Source organism: Macaca thibetana, chromosome 3 (assembly GCF_024542745.1).
Source record: "Macaca thibetana thibetana isolate TM-01 chromosome 3, ASM2454274v1, whole genome shotgun sequence".
NCBI lineage: Eukaryota > Metazoa > Chordata > Mammalia > Primates > Cercopithecidae > Macaca > Macaca thibetana.
In genome coordinates, this window is record NC_065580.1 from 15,262,555 (window position 1) to 15,279,871 (window position 17,317).

General features: G+C 39.1%; 1 protein-coding gene and 1 long non-coding RNA gene across 2 annotated transcripts in view; both read right to left on the reverse strand.

Annotated features, from left to right (window-relative positions):
* The window catches only part of LOC126951059 (uncharacterized), a 94,987-nt gene continuing 77,670 nt past the window's right edge, over positions 1-17,317 (reverse strand). Inside the window, exon 3 of the long non-coding RNA XR_007724349.1 lies at positions 1-101. This is a non-coding gene — a long non-coding RNA (uncharacterized LOC126951059). The remainder of the gene's footprint in view (positions 102-17,317) is intronic.
* On the reverse strand, positions 8,382-9,324 carry TAS2R41 (taste 2 receptor member 41). The gene has a single exon (XM_050784941.1). The coding sequence runs from the start codon at positions 9,322-9,324 to the stop codon at positions 8,401-8,403; it is 924 nt and encodes a 307-aa protein (XP_050640898.1). The 3' UTR covers positions 8,382-8,400.

Consider the following 17,317-nt stretch of genomic DNA (forward strand, 5'->3'; position numbering starts at 1 on the left):
GCAAACTCCAGCAGGGTCGAGGCTGTGCCTGTGATGGTCACCGCTTTATTTCCAGCATAGAGAATTGCCCTCACATAATCACTCAAAACTCCAGCAGCAACCTGGATGGAGTTGGAGAGCATTATTCTAAGTGAAGTAACTCAAGAATGGAAAATCAAATATTGTGTGTTTTCACTTATAAGTGGGAGCTAAACTATAAGAATGCAAAAACATAAGAATGAGATAACGGACTTTGGGGACTTAAGGGGAAGGGTGGGAGGGAGGCGAGGGATAAAAGACTACACATTGGGTGCAGTGTACACTGCTTGGGTGATGGGTGCACCGCAATCTCAGAAATCACCACTGAAGAATTTATCCATGTAACCAAACACTGCCTGTTCCCCAAAACCCTATCGAAATTCTTTTTTAAATGTACTGTTAACTTAATCTGTTCTCAAACAATCTGTGGTGAACACCTTCTGATTTACAAACTGGTCTGTATGAATATGTTTTTTTACATTTTATAAAATTTTTTTATTATTATATTTTAAGTTCTAGGGTACATGTGCACAACGTGCAGGTTTGTTACATATGTATACATGTTCCATGGTGGTGTGCTGCACCCATTAACTGGTCATTTACATTAGGTATATCTCCTAATGCTATCCCTCCCCCCTACCCCCTCCCCACAATAGGACCCAGTGTGTGATGTTCCCCTTAATGTGTCCAAGTGATCTCATTGTTCAGTTCCCACCTATGAGTGAGAACATGCAGTATTTGGTTTTCTGTTCTCGCGATAGTTTGCTGAGAATGATGGTTTACAGCTGCATCCATGTCCCTACAAAGGACACAAACTCATCCTTTTTTATAGTTGCATAGTATTCCATGGTGTATATGTGCCACATTTTCTTAATCCAGTCTGTCACTGATGGACATTTGGGTTGACTCCAAGTCTTTGCTATTGTGAATAGTGCCACAATAAACATACGTGTGCATGTGTCTTTATAGCAGCATGACTTATAATCCTTTGGGTATATCCCAGTAATGGGATGTCTGGGTCAGATGGTATTTCTAGTTCTAGATCCTTGAGAAATCACCACACTGTTTTCCACAATGGTTGAACTAGTTTACAGTCCCACCAACAGTGTTCCTATTTCTCCACATCCTCTCCAGCACCTGTTGTTTCCTGATTTTTTAATGACTGCCATTCTAACTGGTGTAACATGGTATCTCATTGTGGTTTTGATTTGCATTTCTCTGATGGCAAGTGATGATGAGCATTTTTTCATGTGTCTGTTGGCTGTATGAATGTCTTCTTTTGAGAAGTGTCTGTTCATATCCTATAAAATGTCTTTTTGAAAACCTTTAGCAGTCAACTGTGATATTTGGTGTTGATTGATAAGACAGGTGTTCTAGATAAGCCTTCCAGACACCCAGGAACTGGACTTGCCATTAGGCAACTCTACCAGAAGAGGGCAGTGGAGCTTCTAGCCCACGGTCAGGGTCCATCAGTAAACCTGATTTACCATTGATCTAATGTGATTTCCAATGCATTTTTAGTGTTTTCATTTCTTTCCTAAGTGTAACTGTTCAATATAGCAACCTCACAAAACATGATAGAAAGTAAAGTTTAAAGATAATAGCTAGGTGAAATTTAATAACTCTCATAATATTCCTATAATTTCTTCCTTTACCCTTCCTTCAAAGAATAAAAAAAAAAAAAAAAAAAAACCCACCACCTTGGCTCTTTTCTCTCACATCCATCAGCTGATATAAAAATGTGACGGCCAGGCGTGGTGGCTCAAGCCTGCAATCCCAGCACTTTGGGAGGCCGAGACGGGCAGATCACGAGGTCAAGAGATGGAGACCATCCTGGCTAACATGGTGAAACCCCGTCTCTACTAAAAAATACAAAAAAAAAAAAAACTAGCTGGGCGAGGTGGCGGGCGCCTGTAGTCCCAGCTACTCAGGAGGCTGAGGCAGGAGAATGGCTAAACCCGGGAGGCGGAGCTTGCAGTGAGCTGAGATCCAACCACTGCACTCCAGCCTGGGCAACAGAGCGAGACTCCGTCTCAAAAATAAATAAATAAATAAATAAAATAAAAATATGACTTAAGTGAATTACTCTCTTAGAACCACACCCTCAAGTAAACCTCTACTGAGCTGCAGATTGATTTCAGTGTCAGAACTCCTGCCCAGTGATTACTCATCCATCATGAGTGGTTTTTGTTTATCTCAGTCATATACAGTATATTTGCCTTGTTTGACAACTGAAAAAAACTGGAAAATGCTGAAAAAATTGGGGAAAAAATATATCAGAGAAAGAAAAAGTAAAAGAATAACTAGTCTTTGCTAGCCTAGTCTAGAATAACTAGAAAAGCTATTGCCTAACTGTGGTTTCTTTGCTCCCTTCATACTGATGCAGATATGGAAAATAATAATAATTTTCAGTAGTAATTACTATTAAAAAGCTATAATGAGTACTACTTATGTGTCATGTACATATATTATTTATTTCATCCTCACAGCTGCTACTCCATTTAACATATCAGGAAACTAAGGCATGATGTATACCTATAAGGATACACATTACAAGATCTACATTTTTAAAGAATTAAAATCTACTGAAAATAATAAAAAAAGAAATCTGAAAAAATGGAAAGGCAGACCAATTCTTACATAGGAAGAGCCAAAGTAATGGAGATATACATCTCCTTATGTTAAATTGCACATTTAACAGGATCCCAATTAATTTTTTAAAAGAAATTTATTTTTGAGACCACACAAAATTATTCTAGAAATAATAATCAAAAAATTTCTGAAAAAGATTTATGAAGAAGGACTAGTTTACCAGATATTTAAAACATATTTTAAACCTAAAACAATTAAAATGCTATAGTCAAAGCATATGCTTACACCAAGGCAGTGAAACAGAATGGACAGTCTAGAAATAAGCCAAAATACACAATAATTTAATACATCATAAAAAGTAGCACTTTAGATCAGTGGAGAAAAAATTTCAATAAATAGCATTAAGACAACAAGTTAATAATCTAAAAAAATAAAATTTATCAAAAAAATATACTTTATATCAGGATTTAAAATATTTAAGTGTAAGAATGAAAATGTAAAAGTACAAGAAGAAAATAAAAGAGAATATTTATGATAAGAACATGAGGATTGCCTGCTAATTATGAGGCAAAATCCCAGAAGTCATTAAACTTTTTTGGATGAAATCAGCAAAAATTTCTATATATCACAAGCCATTACTATAAAAGTAAAAACAAACAAAAATACAGATGGCATATTAGTCTGTTTTCACACTACTATAAAGAACTACCTGACACTGGGTAATTTATAAAGGAAAGGGGTTTAATTGACTCACAGTTCCACATGGCTGGGAGGCCTTAGGAAACTTATACAATCAAGGCAGAAGGTGAAGGGAAAGCAAGTACCTTCTTCACATGGTGGCAGGAAAGAGAGAGTGACTGAAGGAAGAAGTGCAACACTTTTAAACTATCATATCTCATGAGAACTCACTCACTATTAAGAGATCACCATGGGGAAATCACCCTCATGATTCAATCACCTCCCATCAGGTCCCTCCTTTGACATATGGGGATTACAATTTGAGATGAGATTTGGGTGGGAACACAGAGCCAAACCATATCATTCCACCTCTGGCCCTTCCCAAATCTCATGTCCCTTTCACATTTCAAAACCAACCACACCTTCGCAACAGTCTCCCAGAGTCTTAACTCATTATAGCATTAACTCAAAAGTCCAAGTCCAAAGTCTCATCTGAGACAAGGCAAGTCCCTTCTGCCTATGAGCCTGTAAATTCAAAAACGAGTTACTTCCAAGATACAGAGTAGGTACAGGCGTTGGGTAAATGTTCCCATTCCAAATGGGTGAAATTTTCCAAAACAAAGGAGCCACAGGCCCCATGCGAGTCCAAAGCACAGCAGGCAGTCATTAAATCTTAAAATTCCAAGATGATTTTCTTTGACTCCATGTCTCACATCCAGGGCATGCTGAAGCAAGTGGTAGGCTCCCATAGCCTTGGGCAGATCCACCTCTGTGGCTCTGCAGGGTACAGGCCCTGTGGCTGATTTCATGGGCTGGCATCAGGTGCCTATGGCTTTTCCAGGCCCATAGCACAAGCTGTTGGTGGATCTACCATTCTGGAGTCTGGAGGACAGTGGCCCTCTTGTCACAGCTCCACTAGGCAGTGGCCCAATGGGGACTCTCTTTGGGGACTCCAACCCCCCATTTTCCCTTTGCACTGCCCTAGTAGAGGGCTCTGCATGCAGCCTCCATGAGGGCTCTGCCCATGCAGCAGACCTATGCCTAGACATCCAGTTATTTTCATACATCCTCTGAAATCTAGGCAAAGGTTCTCAATCCTCAATTCTTGCTTTCTGTGCACCTACAGACCCAACACCATGTGGAAGCTGCCAAGGGTTGGGGCTTGCAGGCTCTGAAGTAACAGTCCAAGCTGTAGCTTGGCCTCTTTTAGCCATGGCTGGAACTGGGGCAGTTGGGATGCAGGGCACCAAGTCCTGAGGCTGCACAGAGCAGCAGCAGGGCCCTAGGGCTGGCCCATGAAACCATATCATCCTCCTAGGCCTCCAGGCTTGTGATGGGAAGGGCTGCCACAAAAATCTCTGACATGCCCTGGAGACATTTTCCCTATTGTTTTGGCTATTAACATTCAGCTCCTCATTACTTATGCAAATTTGTGCAGCCAGCTTGAATTTCTCCCAGAAAATGGATTTTTCTTTTCTACCTCATGATCAGGCTGCAAATTTTCCAAACTTTTATGCTGTGTTTGCCTTTTAAATAAAAGTTCAGTTTAAGATAATTTCCATGAATGCATATGACGAAATGCTTTCAGAATCAGCCAGGTCACCTCTTGAATGCTTTGCTGCTTAGAAATTTCTTCCAGCATATACCCTAAATTATCTCCCTCAAGTTCAAAGTTCCACAGATCTCTAGGGCAGGGCCAAAATATCACCACTCTCTTTGCTAAAGCACAGCATGAGTGACCTTTACTCCAATTCCCAAGAATTTCCTCATCTCCATCTGAGACAATGTCAGCCTGGACTTCATTGTCCATATCACCACCAGCATTTTGGTTAAAACCATTCAACAAGCTTCTAGGACATTCTAAACTCTCCCACATCTTCCTGTCTTCTTCTGAGCCCTCCAAACTGTCCCAGCCTCTGCCTGCTACGCAGCTCCAAAGTCGCTTCCAAATTTTCAGGTTATCTTTAGAGCAGTACTCCACTCCTGGTACCAATTACCTGTATTAGTCCATCTTCACACTGCTATAAAGAACTACCTGAGACTGGGTAATTTATAAAGGAAAGAGGTTTAATTGACTCACAGTTCCATGTGACTGGGAAGCCTCAAGAAACTTACAGTCATGGCAGAAGGTGAAGGTGAGGAAAGTACCTTCTTCACATGACAGCAGGAGAAAGACAGCAAAGAAACCACAGTTTTAAACCATCAGATCTTGTGAGAATTCACTCACTATCATGAGAATATCATGGGAGAAACAACCCCCATGATTCAATCACATTCCACCAGGTCCCTCTCTCAATGCATGGGGATTACAATTTGAGATGAAATTTGGGTGGGGACACAGAGCCAAACCACATTACATGGCAAAGGAAGTAGGTACAAATGCAAAGCATGAAAGAGTTCTCTTACGTTGATGGAATGGTTCTTTATCTTGATTGTAATTACACAAGTCTCTAAATGGGATAAAATTGCACAGAACTACACACACAAGCACACAGATGTAAGTTTTTAAAGTAGTGAAAATTGAATAAGGTCTATAGACTAACAGTAATGTAGCAATGTCAATTTTCTAGTTTTGTTACACTACAGCTATATAAGATGTCACCACTGGGGGAAGCTGGATGAAGATTTATGCTATTTTTGCAACTTCATGTGAGTCTATCATTATTTCAAAATAAAAGAACTTTTAAAACTAACATTAGAATTAAGAAAAAAAATGAAATAAAAAACACTGGGAGTAGGGAATTGCTTTGCTGCTTATATCACAAATAAACAGCTAATTCCTCTAGGATATAAAGGGTTCCTCAAAACCAATAAGAAAAAGGCCAAAATCAAATCCAAAAAAGATACAGACTGTCCACAGGAAATAAACATAAATGGCTCTAAACATATTAAATAATTATAAACACTCACTCATAGTAAGAGTCATGCAAATGACAGCTCATATGTTTTTTTTTTTAGCCTAGCAGATTAGCAAAAAACAAAAAGTGTGAAAAAAGTTCTCTAATAAATTGCTGGTGGAAAAGTAAATTGATGCAAACCAATAAAGGGTGATATCTGTCAAAATTAGAAATGCACGTTCCATTTAACTCAGTAATTCCATTTCATGAGACTTATCCTATAGTTATTTTGCACACATGCGAAATTACATATGCAGAAGATTATTCATTAGAGCATTATTATAACAACAAAAAACAGGAAGTAACCTAAATGACCACAAACACATGGCTAGTTAAAGAAATTGTGGTATATCAGTGCAAAATTTTTAAAGTGAGGAAATACTATGCATGTCCACATACATAGCTCTCCAAGATACGTTATAAGGTGAAAAGAGCAAGGAGCAAGGCAATGTGTGTATTCTGCAACCATTGTGTGGAAAGATGGAGACATTATAAGTTATTTGACTGGTAGCTACTTAGGTACTAGTATAGAATATACCAGTGCATAAGTTAGTTGACTGGTTCATTAAGCATTAGTGGCTTTCAGTATAGAATAAAATATCTCTGCAAGGATAGACATAAAATTGGTAAGAATGCCTCAGGATGGAACAGATAGGAAGGAGATTTTTCTATACATACTCTTCAATAGGTTTTGAATTTTCAGCCATGAAAATATATTACCTATTTTTAAAACTAAATGCTTAAATTAAAAATGTAGAGCCATGTGCCCAAAGATTACTGTTCATGAGTATTCATCCACTCATCGGTGCATCCCCTAATCAATAAGGAAACCTTCACTCTTAGAGGAAATTACAATTTCTTTCTAACAGGAATTCAGCTGCAAGCTAGTCTCTGAAATTTGCACATTGATGTCCTTTAGCAAAAACGTTTAAGCTATCTTAGAGGCACTCATCTGTAAATAAATTTTTTCCAAAATTATTTCTAAAATCATTTGCATAGTAATTGGAGCAAGTTATTTTAAAACAATATTTAAACGTAAAATTTTGAACAGGGTGGTTCCTTTTAAAACGACATTTAAGTAATTTTTAGATACAAACTAATGATCTTTTTTAAGACAGGGTCTCACTCTGTTGCCCAGGCTGGAGTACATTGTTGCGATCACAGCTCACTGCAGCCTCTATCTCCTGGGCTCAAGTGATCCTCCCACCTCAGACTCACGAGTATCCAGGACCACAGGTGCACACCACCACGCCTGGCTGATCTTTTTTTTTTTTTTTTTTGGAATTTTTAGTAGAGAGGAGGTCTCACTATCTTGCCCAGGCTGCTCTTGAACTCCTGAGCTTGAGCAGTCTGCCTGCCTCAGCCTCCTAAAGTGTTGGGATTACAGACGTCACTACTCCCAGTCTAATGAAATTCCTGAGTCTGTTTTTCAGATTGAAAAGTACATGTTTATTCCATGCAGATGTGACTCTGTGACATATGCTTAAGGAAGAAAAGAAAGCTACAATGTGTCTTTTCTCTAAAGGAATGATAAACAAGAAAAAAGTCTGGCTACTACTCAGACTTCAGAGAAGAGAAAATTGAAGTCAGAAATGTTAATGAGAAAAGAGACCGGGTGGTATAAAGAAATCTTCCAATACACTTAATAAAATTAAAACCAGATTATCCCAGTTTGTGTGGAGACAAAGTATCTTCGTGCAGTAAAGGGCAATCAGAACTCACAGCCCAGGCCACTGCCTGCCACAGCTGCCTGTCCCTTGGGACTCTCATAGTAACCATGACATTTGTCCTCAAGAAGGCTGTCGCTTCCCTATCCACATCTCAGTTCAGCCATAGAGACAAATACTTGCTCTTAACTTTCTGAAAGGCAGTGGAGATGGAATGGCACAGTTAATCAACACTTTTAACCGAAGCCTTCCACATAACAAAGGGGTACAAACATAAAAAGATAGCATGGCATGGTATTAACATCTTCTGAACTTCTGAGCAAGACTGGCTCTCTGGAATCCATGGGATTGCATCTTAATAATATTCCACAGAAGGGAAGCATGCTGAGAGTTCCCAGATTTCCTTGTCTCCTCCGCTTCCCAGAGGAGGAACCCTATAGCACGACCCAGTATTCATCTACCTATGAAAACACCTCCATGTCGGTGGGCCACAGCTCTGCCACCCTCACCTTTCTTTTCCGGGGGTCTAGATAAGGAGACCATGCCATCTAGGCCACCCAGAAGCCCCTTGCCAACAGCAGGAGTTGCCAGAACACACTTTGAAGCTTGAGGTTGTTGAAGATGAGAATGAAGGGATGGACAGACACGCTCAGGTAGACTGCAATTTGCCATGGCCAGTAAAAGTCGTTCTGCATGGAGATAAATTTTGTGGCATCAATGATCAGGGACAGAAAGGACAGAACATAAAGAATGAGGAAGGAGATGAGGAACTTCAGAGCTCTGGTGTGAGCCTGGGTGCTGGGGTCCTGCAGGCTGTGGCTGTTGTGCTGCATTCTCCAAGTATGCCTCCTCAGAGAATTAATGAGCAGCATAATTGAGACCAGAAAAACAGAACAAGGAATTGACCAGATGACCAGTTGCGCGAACGGGAAATAGTAAATTTCTGTCATTGCATTCCACTCGTAGGTCATGTTCCCAGAAAATGTTCTAATTAAAAATTGTTGATATGCAGAGTAGTTCACCCAAAACAACAGAAGGGCTATGATGAAGGAGATCAGGACAGAGCCCAACAGGAGCCAGGGCACCCACCCTGGGAACCTCCACTTCAGCCACAGGAAGGTGGGGTGGGTGATGTTAGCGATCTTCACACAGAACAGGACGCTGAGCCAGCTGCAAAACCAGAAGGTGACTGAGTTCAGGAAGTGCCAGTGTAGATGGAAGAACTGTTGAGTGAGAACCCCAGAGCGCTGGACCACATGGGCAGAGTGATAGAAGTTGTGCCCCATCCCAACCAACTGCAGGTAGAAGCGGAAGGCACCCAAGCTAAGGAGGATCATGTCCAAGGGTAGCAGCCTGCCATATCGAAGCCACTCCCTGCCCAGCACCAGCACAATGAAGCCATTCGCTGCGATCCCCAGAAGACTCAGCAGGCTAAAGAGCAACATGAAGAAGGCCCTCAGTGCTGCTTGCATTCTGACCCCTCCTGCAGTCCCCACTTGAGTGCCTTGGTCCCTGGCCTCTTCCCTGCCCCTAGCCACAGTCCTGCTTTTAATCTTTCCTAGGAGTGCTAAAGAGTGGTCAGGCTCTGCATCTGAACCAGAGCTCACTTAAAGAGGAGGATGCTCAGGCTAAAGAGGAGAGGTGTGCTCTTGGCTCAGACAGGATGCAAATCTCTCCTAGTGTCAGTTACCACGAGGCCTGCAAACTACTCTAATTTGCCTTGTCCCGTTTTGCCTGCATGCTGCCATGGTTAGTATCAATGTCTATGATTTGTCTGGGTCTCTGTGACTGAGTTCTATCCTCAGGCCATATGAACGATCCTCTTCCCATCAGAACATTCTCAAGACTTTAAATATGGAGACAAGTATAGGAGATACCTAGGAAAAATAGTGACACCAAAGAATTCTGTGTCAGCACTTCCCTGTTACACATCCACGCTTACCTTGCTGCCTTTGCGCACAAATCCCTTCAAAATCAAATACCTCTTCTACCTCTCCATCCAAATCTCTATTTAGATCCTCCATGAATCCTGAGACGTAAATGATAATGGTTTAAGCGGGTTTTGTATTTCCAGTGAGAGAATTCCTTATCCTGTGGTTGAGGGGCCTTCCAAAGCAGGACTGAGAGCCCCTGTTTCTTGCTGGGTGTTGGTGGGAGGCTGCTCTCTGGTCCTAGAGGCCTCTCACAGTCTCTGCCAAGTGAGCTGTTTCAGCATGGCCACTCACGTCAAGTCAGCAGTCTCTAAAGGGAGTCTGCTAACACGACGGGGTCTTAAATAACATAACACAATCACTGGAGTGACAGTCTATCACCTTTGCCATATTCTATTGGCTAGAAGCAAGTCACAGTCACCAACAACACTCAGAAGAAGGAGGTTACACAAAGGCCCAATACCAGGGTTGAGGGACAGGCGGGGCCACTTCACAGTCTGTCTGCCACCCCGAGGTACCCAAGGCATATGTGAGTCTAACACCAACATCAAAAAGAGGCCCCTATAAGACCATGTTGAAAGTAAAAATATTTCCTTTTAAAATATATCTACCACCTCACATACTTTCTGTTTTCAGTTTTTTCATGTATAGTGAGAACACTTAAGATCTACCCTCTGATGAAAGTTCAAGTATACAGTGCAGTATTGTTTACTATACTCATACTACCATACATTAGGTTTCCAAAGCATGTTCACTTAGCATAACTGAAACTTCATACCCCGTGACCAATATCTCCCCATTTCTCCTTCCCCAACCCTGGCAACCACCAATCTACTCTCTACTTCTGTGGGTTTGTTTTTTTAGATTCCACGAGTAAGTGAGATCATACAATACATGTATTTCTGTCTGGAGTATTTCACACAGCATAATGTCCTCCAGTTCTGTCTATGTTGTTGCAAATGGCAGAATCACCTTTTCTAAGACTGAATCGTATTCCATTGTGTATGCACACCACATTTTCTTTGTTCATTCATCTGTTAATGGGCTTTTAGATTGTTTCCATGTCTTGGCTATTGTGAATAATTTTCAATGAACGTGGGAGTGCAGATATCTCTTCAGGATACTAATTTCATTTCCTTTGAATATACACCTAAAAGTGGAATTACTGGAACATAAGGTAGGTCTGTTTTTAATTTTCTGAGAAATCTTTACACTGTTTTCCATAATTTATATTCCTGTCAACAGAGTGAAAGAGTTGCTTTTTTCTGTATTTGTGCCAACACTTGTTATCCTTCATCTTTTTGGTAACAGCCATTCTAACACATGTAAGGTGATATCTCACTGTGGTTTTGATTCGCATTTCTCAGTTGATTTGTGATATTAAACATATTTTCATACAATTTTTGTATTCTTTTGAGAGATGTTATTCAGGTCCTTTGCCCATTTTAAAATCAGGTTATTTGGGTTTTTTGTTTGTTTTTGCAATATAGTTGAATAAGTTCCTTATATTTTTATTTGTTTTATTTATTTATTTATTTTTTCAGATGGGGTCTCACTATGTCACCCAGGCTGGAGTGCAGTAGCACCATTACAGCTCACTGGAGCCTCAAGGTAGGAAGGATGATCCAATCTTCCCACCTCAGCCTTCTAGGTAGCTGGGACTACAGGCATGCACTGCCACACCCAGTTAGATTTTTTTTATTTTTTGTACAGACAGAGTTTCACTATGTTGCCCAGGCTAGTCTCAAACTACTGGGCTCATGCAATCTTTCTGCCTTGGCATCCTCAAATGCCGAGATTACAGGTGTGAGCCAGGGCACCCAGCCAAAGTTCCTTATATATTTTGGAAATTAACACTTATTACATATGTGGTTTATGAATTTGAGAGAATGGAATTCTCCCAATTTCCATTCTGCTGGTTGTTTTCTTTGCTTTGCAGCTTTTTATTTTGATGCAATCCCATTTGTCTATTTTTATTTAGCTGAATTCTTGCCTGTGCTTTTGGTGTAATTTTCTATAAGTCATTACCCAAACCAGTGTCAAGAAGCTCTTTTCCTATGTGTCCTTCTAAGAGTTCTATGATTTCAGGTCTTGCATTTAAATATTTAATATATTTTGATTTAACTTTACATAAGATGGGCGCGGTGGCTCAAGCCTGTAATCCCAGCACTTTGGGAGGCCGAGACGGGCGGATCACGAGGTCAGGAGATCGAGACCATCCTGGCTAACCCCGTGAAACCCCGTCTCTACTAAAAAAAATACAAAAGCTAGCCGGGCGAGGTGGCGGGCACCTGTAATCCCAGCTACTCGGGAGGCTGAGGCAGGAGAAGGGCATGAACCCAGGAGGCGGAGCTTGCAGTGAGCTGAGATCCAGCCACTGCACTCCAGCCTGGGCGACAGAGCGAGACTCAGTCTCAAAAAAATAAATAAATAAATAAATTTTAGAAATTAAAAAAAACAAAAAACTTTACATATGGTGTAAGAAGAGCATCAAATTTCATTCTTCTGCATGTGGATACCCAGTTTTCCCAACCTCATTTATTGAGGAGACTATCTTTTCCCCACTGTGTATTCTTGTCACTTTGTCAAAAATCAATTGACCACAGATGTGTAGTTTTATATACGGGCTTTCAATCCTACTCCATTGGTCAATGTGTCTGTTTTTTTTTTTTTTTGCCAGAACCATGCTGTTTTGATTGCTATCATTTTGTAATATATTTTGAAATCCAGTAGTGTGATACATACAGCTGTGTTCTTTTCAGTCAGGATGGCTTTAGTTATTCAGGGTCCTTTGTGATTCCACATGAATTTTAGGATTTTATTTCTATTTCTGTGAAGAGTGATATTGGATTTCTTATAGGAGTTACATGAAATCTGTAGATTACTTTGGATAGTTTGGATATTTTGACAATATTTATTTTTCCAATCCATGAACATAAGATATCTTTCCATTGATTTATGTCCTCTTCAATTTCTTTCATCAGTGTTTTATATTTCAGTATGCAGATCTTTCACTTCCCTGGTTAACTTTACTCCTAAGTATTTTATTTTTTATGCTATTATAAATAGGATTTTTTCTTAATTTCTTTTTCAGTTTATTGCTAGTGCATAGAAATGCTTCTGATTTTTGTAAGCTAATTTCATATCCTGCAACTTTACTAAATTCATTCCATTTTAATAGTTTTTGGTGGTATCTGCAGGATTTTTTATACATAAGATTGTATCATCAGCAAACAGAGAAAATTTCACTACATCCATTCCTATTTCAATGCTTTTTATTTTTCTCTAGTCTAATTGATCTGGTTAGGGTATCCAGTATCATGTGGAACAAAAATGGGAAGAGAAGACATTCATGTCTTGTTCCTGATATAAGAAGAAAAGCCTTCAACTTTTCACAGTTGAGTATGACGTTAGTAGTGGGCTTATAATATAGGGCCTTTATTGTGTTGAGGAGCATTCCTTCTCTTTTTTTTTTGAGACAGAGTCTCACTCTGTCACCCAGGCTGGAGGGCAGTGGCGTGATCTCCGCTCACTGCAAGCTCTGCCCCCCAGGTTCATGCCACTCTCCTGCCTCAGCCTCCTGAGTAACTGGGACTACAGGTGCCTGCCACCATGCCTGGCTAATTAGCCGGGTGTGGGAGCATTCCTTCTAAACCTAATTTGTTGACAGTTTTTACCATGAGAGGATGTTAAATTTTATCAAATGCTTTGTCTGACTCACTATTGAAATGGTCATAAGATTTTTAGCCTTCATTGTATTAATCTGGTGAATTACATGTATTGATTTCTGTATTTTAAACCAACCATACATCCCAAGGATAAATCCCACTTCATCATGGTGAATGATCCTTGGAATATGCTGTTGAATATGATTGGCTAGTATTTTTTGAGAATGTTTGCATCTATGTTCATTAGCGATATTGGCCTGTAGTTTTTTTGTATTGTCTTTGTCTAGTTTTGGTACTAGGGTAATTCTCACCTTGCAAAGGGAATTTGGAAGTATTTCCTCCTCTTCAATTTTTTGAATAAGCTTGAGAAGGATTGTTAAAAGCTCTCCTTAAATATTTGGTAGAATTCTGCTGTGAAACCATATGGTCCTGGGCTTTTCTCTGACAGGACACTTTTAATAATGACTCAATCTTCTTACTCATTATTGGCCTATTCATATTTCCAATTTATTTATGACTCAGTCTTGTTATGTTATATGTTTCTAGGAATTTATCCATTTCTTCTAGGTTGCTCAATTCATTAGAATACATTGTTTATAGTAGTCTTTTATGATCCTTTGTATTTCTATGTTATTAATGGTGATGACTCTTATCCCTGCTTTTATTTATCTGACTCTTTTCTCTTTTTTTCTTAGTCTAGAGAAGGGTTTGGAAATTCATTGTTTGTTTTTTGCATTTTTTGGGTTTTTTGTTTTTTGAGATGAAGACTCACTCTGTCGCCCAGGCTGGAGTGCCATGGTGCAATCTCAGTTCACTGCAACCTTTGTCTCCTGGGTTCAAGCAACTCTCCTGCTTCAGCCTCCCAAGTAGCTGAGATTATAGGCACATGCTGCCATGTCAAGCTAATTTTTGTATTTTGAGTAGAGACAGGATTTCACCGTGTTGGCCAGGCTGGTCTCAAACTCCTGACCTCAAGTAATCCACCCACCTTAGCCTCCCAAAGTTCTGGGATTACAGGCATAAGCCACCACGCCCAGCTGTTTACCTTTTAAAAAACCAATTCTTAGTTCCATTGATCTTTTCTATTCTCTATTTATTTATTTCTGCTCTGATCTTTGTTATTTTCTTTCCTTCATTCTGCTAACTTTAGGCTTCGTTTGTTATTCTGTTTCTAGTTCCTTGAGGTGTAACATTAGGTTGTGGACATGCTATGGCTCTGTGCCCCCACCCAAATCTCATCTCAAATTGTAATTCCCACATGTCAGGGGAGGGGCCTGATGGGAGGTGATTGAATCACCAACCCTGGACTCCCCACCTTGCTGTTCTTATGATAGTGAGTGAGTTCTCATGATACCTGGTTGTTTGAAAGTGTGTGGCACTTCCTTTCTTCTCTCTCTCTCTCTCCTGCTCTATTATGGTAAGATGTGCTTGCTTCCCCTTCACCTTCTGCCATGATTGTAAGTTCCCTGAGGCTTCCCAGTCATATTTCCTGTTAAGCCTGGGGAAGTGTGAGTCAATTAAACCTCTTTTCTTCATAAATTACCCAGTCTCAGGTAGTTCTTTATAGCAGTGTGAAAACAGACTAATAAAGTGTTTATTTGACATCTGTCTTCTTTTTCTTTTTGAAATGGAGTCTTGCTATGTTGTTTATGCTAGTCTCAAACTCCTGGACTCAAGCAATGCTCCCACCCATGCCTCTACAGTGACTAGGATGATAGGCACACATCATCACCACCTGACTCTTTTTCTTTTTTTGATGTAGGCATTTATTGCTAAAAACTTCCCTCTTAGAATTGCTTTTTCTGCATTCCATAAATTTTAGTATGTTGTGTTTCCATTTTTATTTCTCTCATTTTTTAATTTCCCCTTTAATTTATTCTTTGACCCAATAATTATTCAGGAGCACATTGTTTTATTTCCACATATTTGTTAATTTTCCATGATTTTTCCTGTTATTTATTTCTAGCTTCATACCATTGGGGTAAGAAAAGATACCTGATATAATTTCAATCTTCTTAAATTTGTTAAGACCTGTTTTGTGGCTTAACATACAATCCAGTCTCTCCTGGAGAATCTTCTGTGTGCACTTGAAAATAATGTGTATTCTATTGTTGTTGGGTAGAACGTTCTGTGTATCTGTTAGTTCCATTTGATCTAAAGTGCAGTTCAAGTCTAATGTTTCCTTTTTGATTTTCTGTCTGGATAATCTGTCCAATGCTGAAAGTGGGTTATTGAAATCTCCTACTATTATTGTGTTGTGCTATATGTCTCCTCAAGATTTATTAATGTTTGCTTCATATATTTAGGTGTTTCAATGTTGGATGCATATATATTTACTATTGTTATATACTGTCAACAAATTGATCTCTTTACCACTATATAATGACCTTTTTTGTTTCTTTATATAGTTTTTGACCTAAAGTTAGTCTATTTTGTCTGAAATAAGTATAGTTACTCCTGTTCTTTTTGTTTGTTTCCATTTGCATGGAAGATATATATATATATATATATATAATTTTTTTTTTTTTTTTTTTTTTTTGAGATGCAGTCTTACTCTGTTGCCAGGTTGGAATGCAGTGGTGCTATCTTGGCTCAGTGCAATCTCCACCCCCTGGGTTCAACAGATTCCTCTGTCTCAGTCTCCCGAGTAGCTGGAACTACAGGCATGCACCACCATGCCTGGCTAATTTTTTGTATTTTAATAGAGACAGAGTTTCACCATGTTGGCCAGGATGGTCTCAATCTCCTGGTCTCGTGATCCACCTACCTTGGCCTCCCAAAGTGCTGGGATTACAGGTGTGAGCCACAGTGCCCAGCTGGAATATCTTTTTTTACACCTTCACTTTCAGTCTAGGAGTTTCCTTTAAGGTGAAGTGAGTCTCTTGTAGGCTGCATATAGTTGTATCTTTTTAAAATCCATTCACTCACTCTCTGCCTTTTCATTAGACAATTTAAGCCATTTACATTCAAAGTAACTATTGATAGGTAAGAACTTACTAGTATTATTTTTTATAATTTTTTTTTTGTTTTGTAGATCATTTGTTTCTTTCTTGCTTGCTTTTTTCCTTTGTATTTGATAACTTTCTTTAGTGGTATCCTTTTATTTTTATATTTTCTATATCTATTACAGGCTTTTGCTTTGTGGTCACCCTGAGGCTTACATAAAACATCTTATACTGATAACTGGCTAATTTAAGGTGGTGACAACTTAATTTCGATTTCACACACAAACTCTACACTTTTACTCCTTCTCCTTTCACATTTTGTGTTTTGGTGGACAATTTAAATTTTTAAAATAATCTGCATCCTTAACAAATTATTACAGCTTTATTTTTAATATATTTGCTTTTTAACCATTATAATAGAGATATATTTTATTTTCCCACTGCCATTTCAGTATTACAGTGTTCTCAATTTGACAATGTACATATATTTACCAGTGAATTTTATACTTTTATATGTTTTTATGTAGCTAATTAGTGCCCACTTTTTTTCAGCTCAAAGAGCTCCCTTTAGCATTTCTTATAAGGCAGAGCAAGTGGTAATAAAATCTCTCAGCTTTTGTTTGTCTGAGAAAGTTATTATCACCCCTTCATTTGTGAAAGCTAATATTGCTGGGTATAGTATTTTGGGTTGCCAATTATTTTCTTTTGGAATTTTGAATATATTATTTCACCGTCTTCTGGTCTGTGACATATCTGCTGAAAAATCTACTGATAATCATATGGGGATTTTCTTGCACATAAAAATCTGCTTTTTCCTTTCAGCTTTCAAAACACACTTTGTCTTTGACTCAACAATTTTATTATGATATGTCTCCATATTGGTCCATTATTTAGATTCATTTGGTATCCTTGGGCTTCCAT

What these genes read in the sequence shown, in the direction of transcription:
- TAS2R41 (XM_050784941.1), bottom strand. Translation starts at nt 9,324, where the DNA reads ATGCAAGCAGCACTGAGGGCCTTCTTCATGTTGCTCTTTAGCCTGCTG.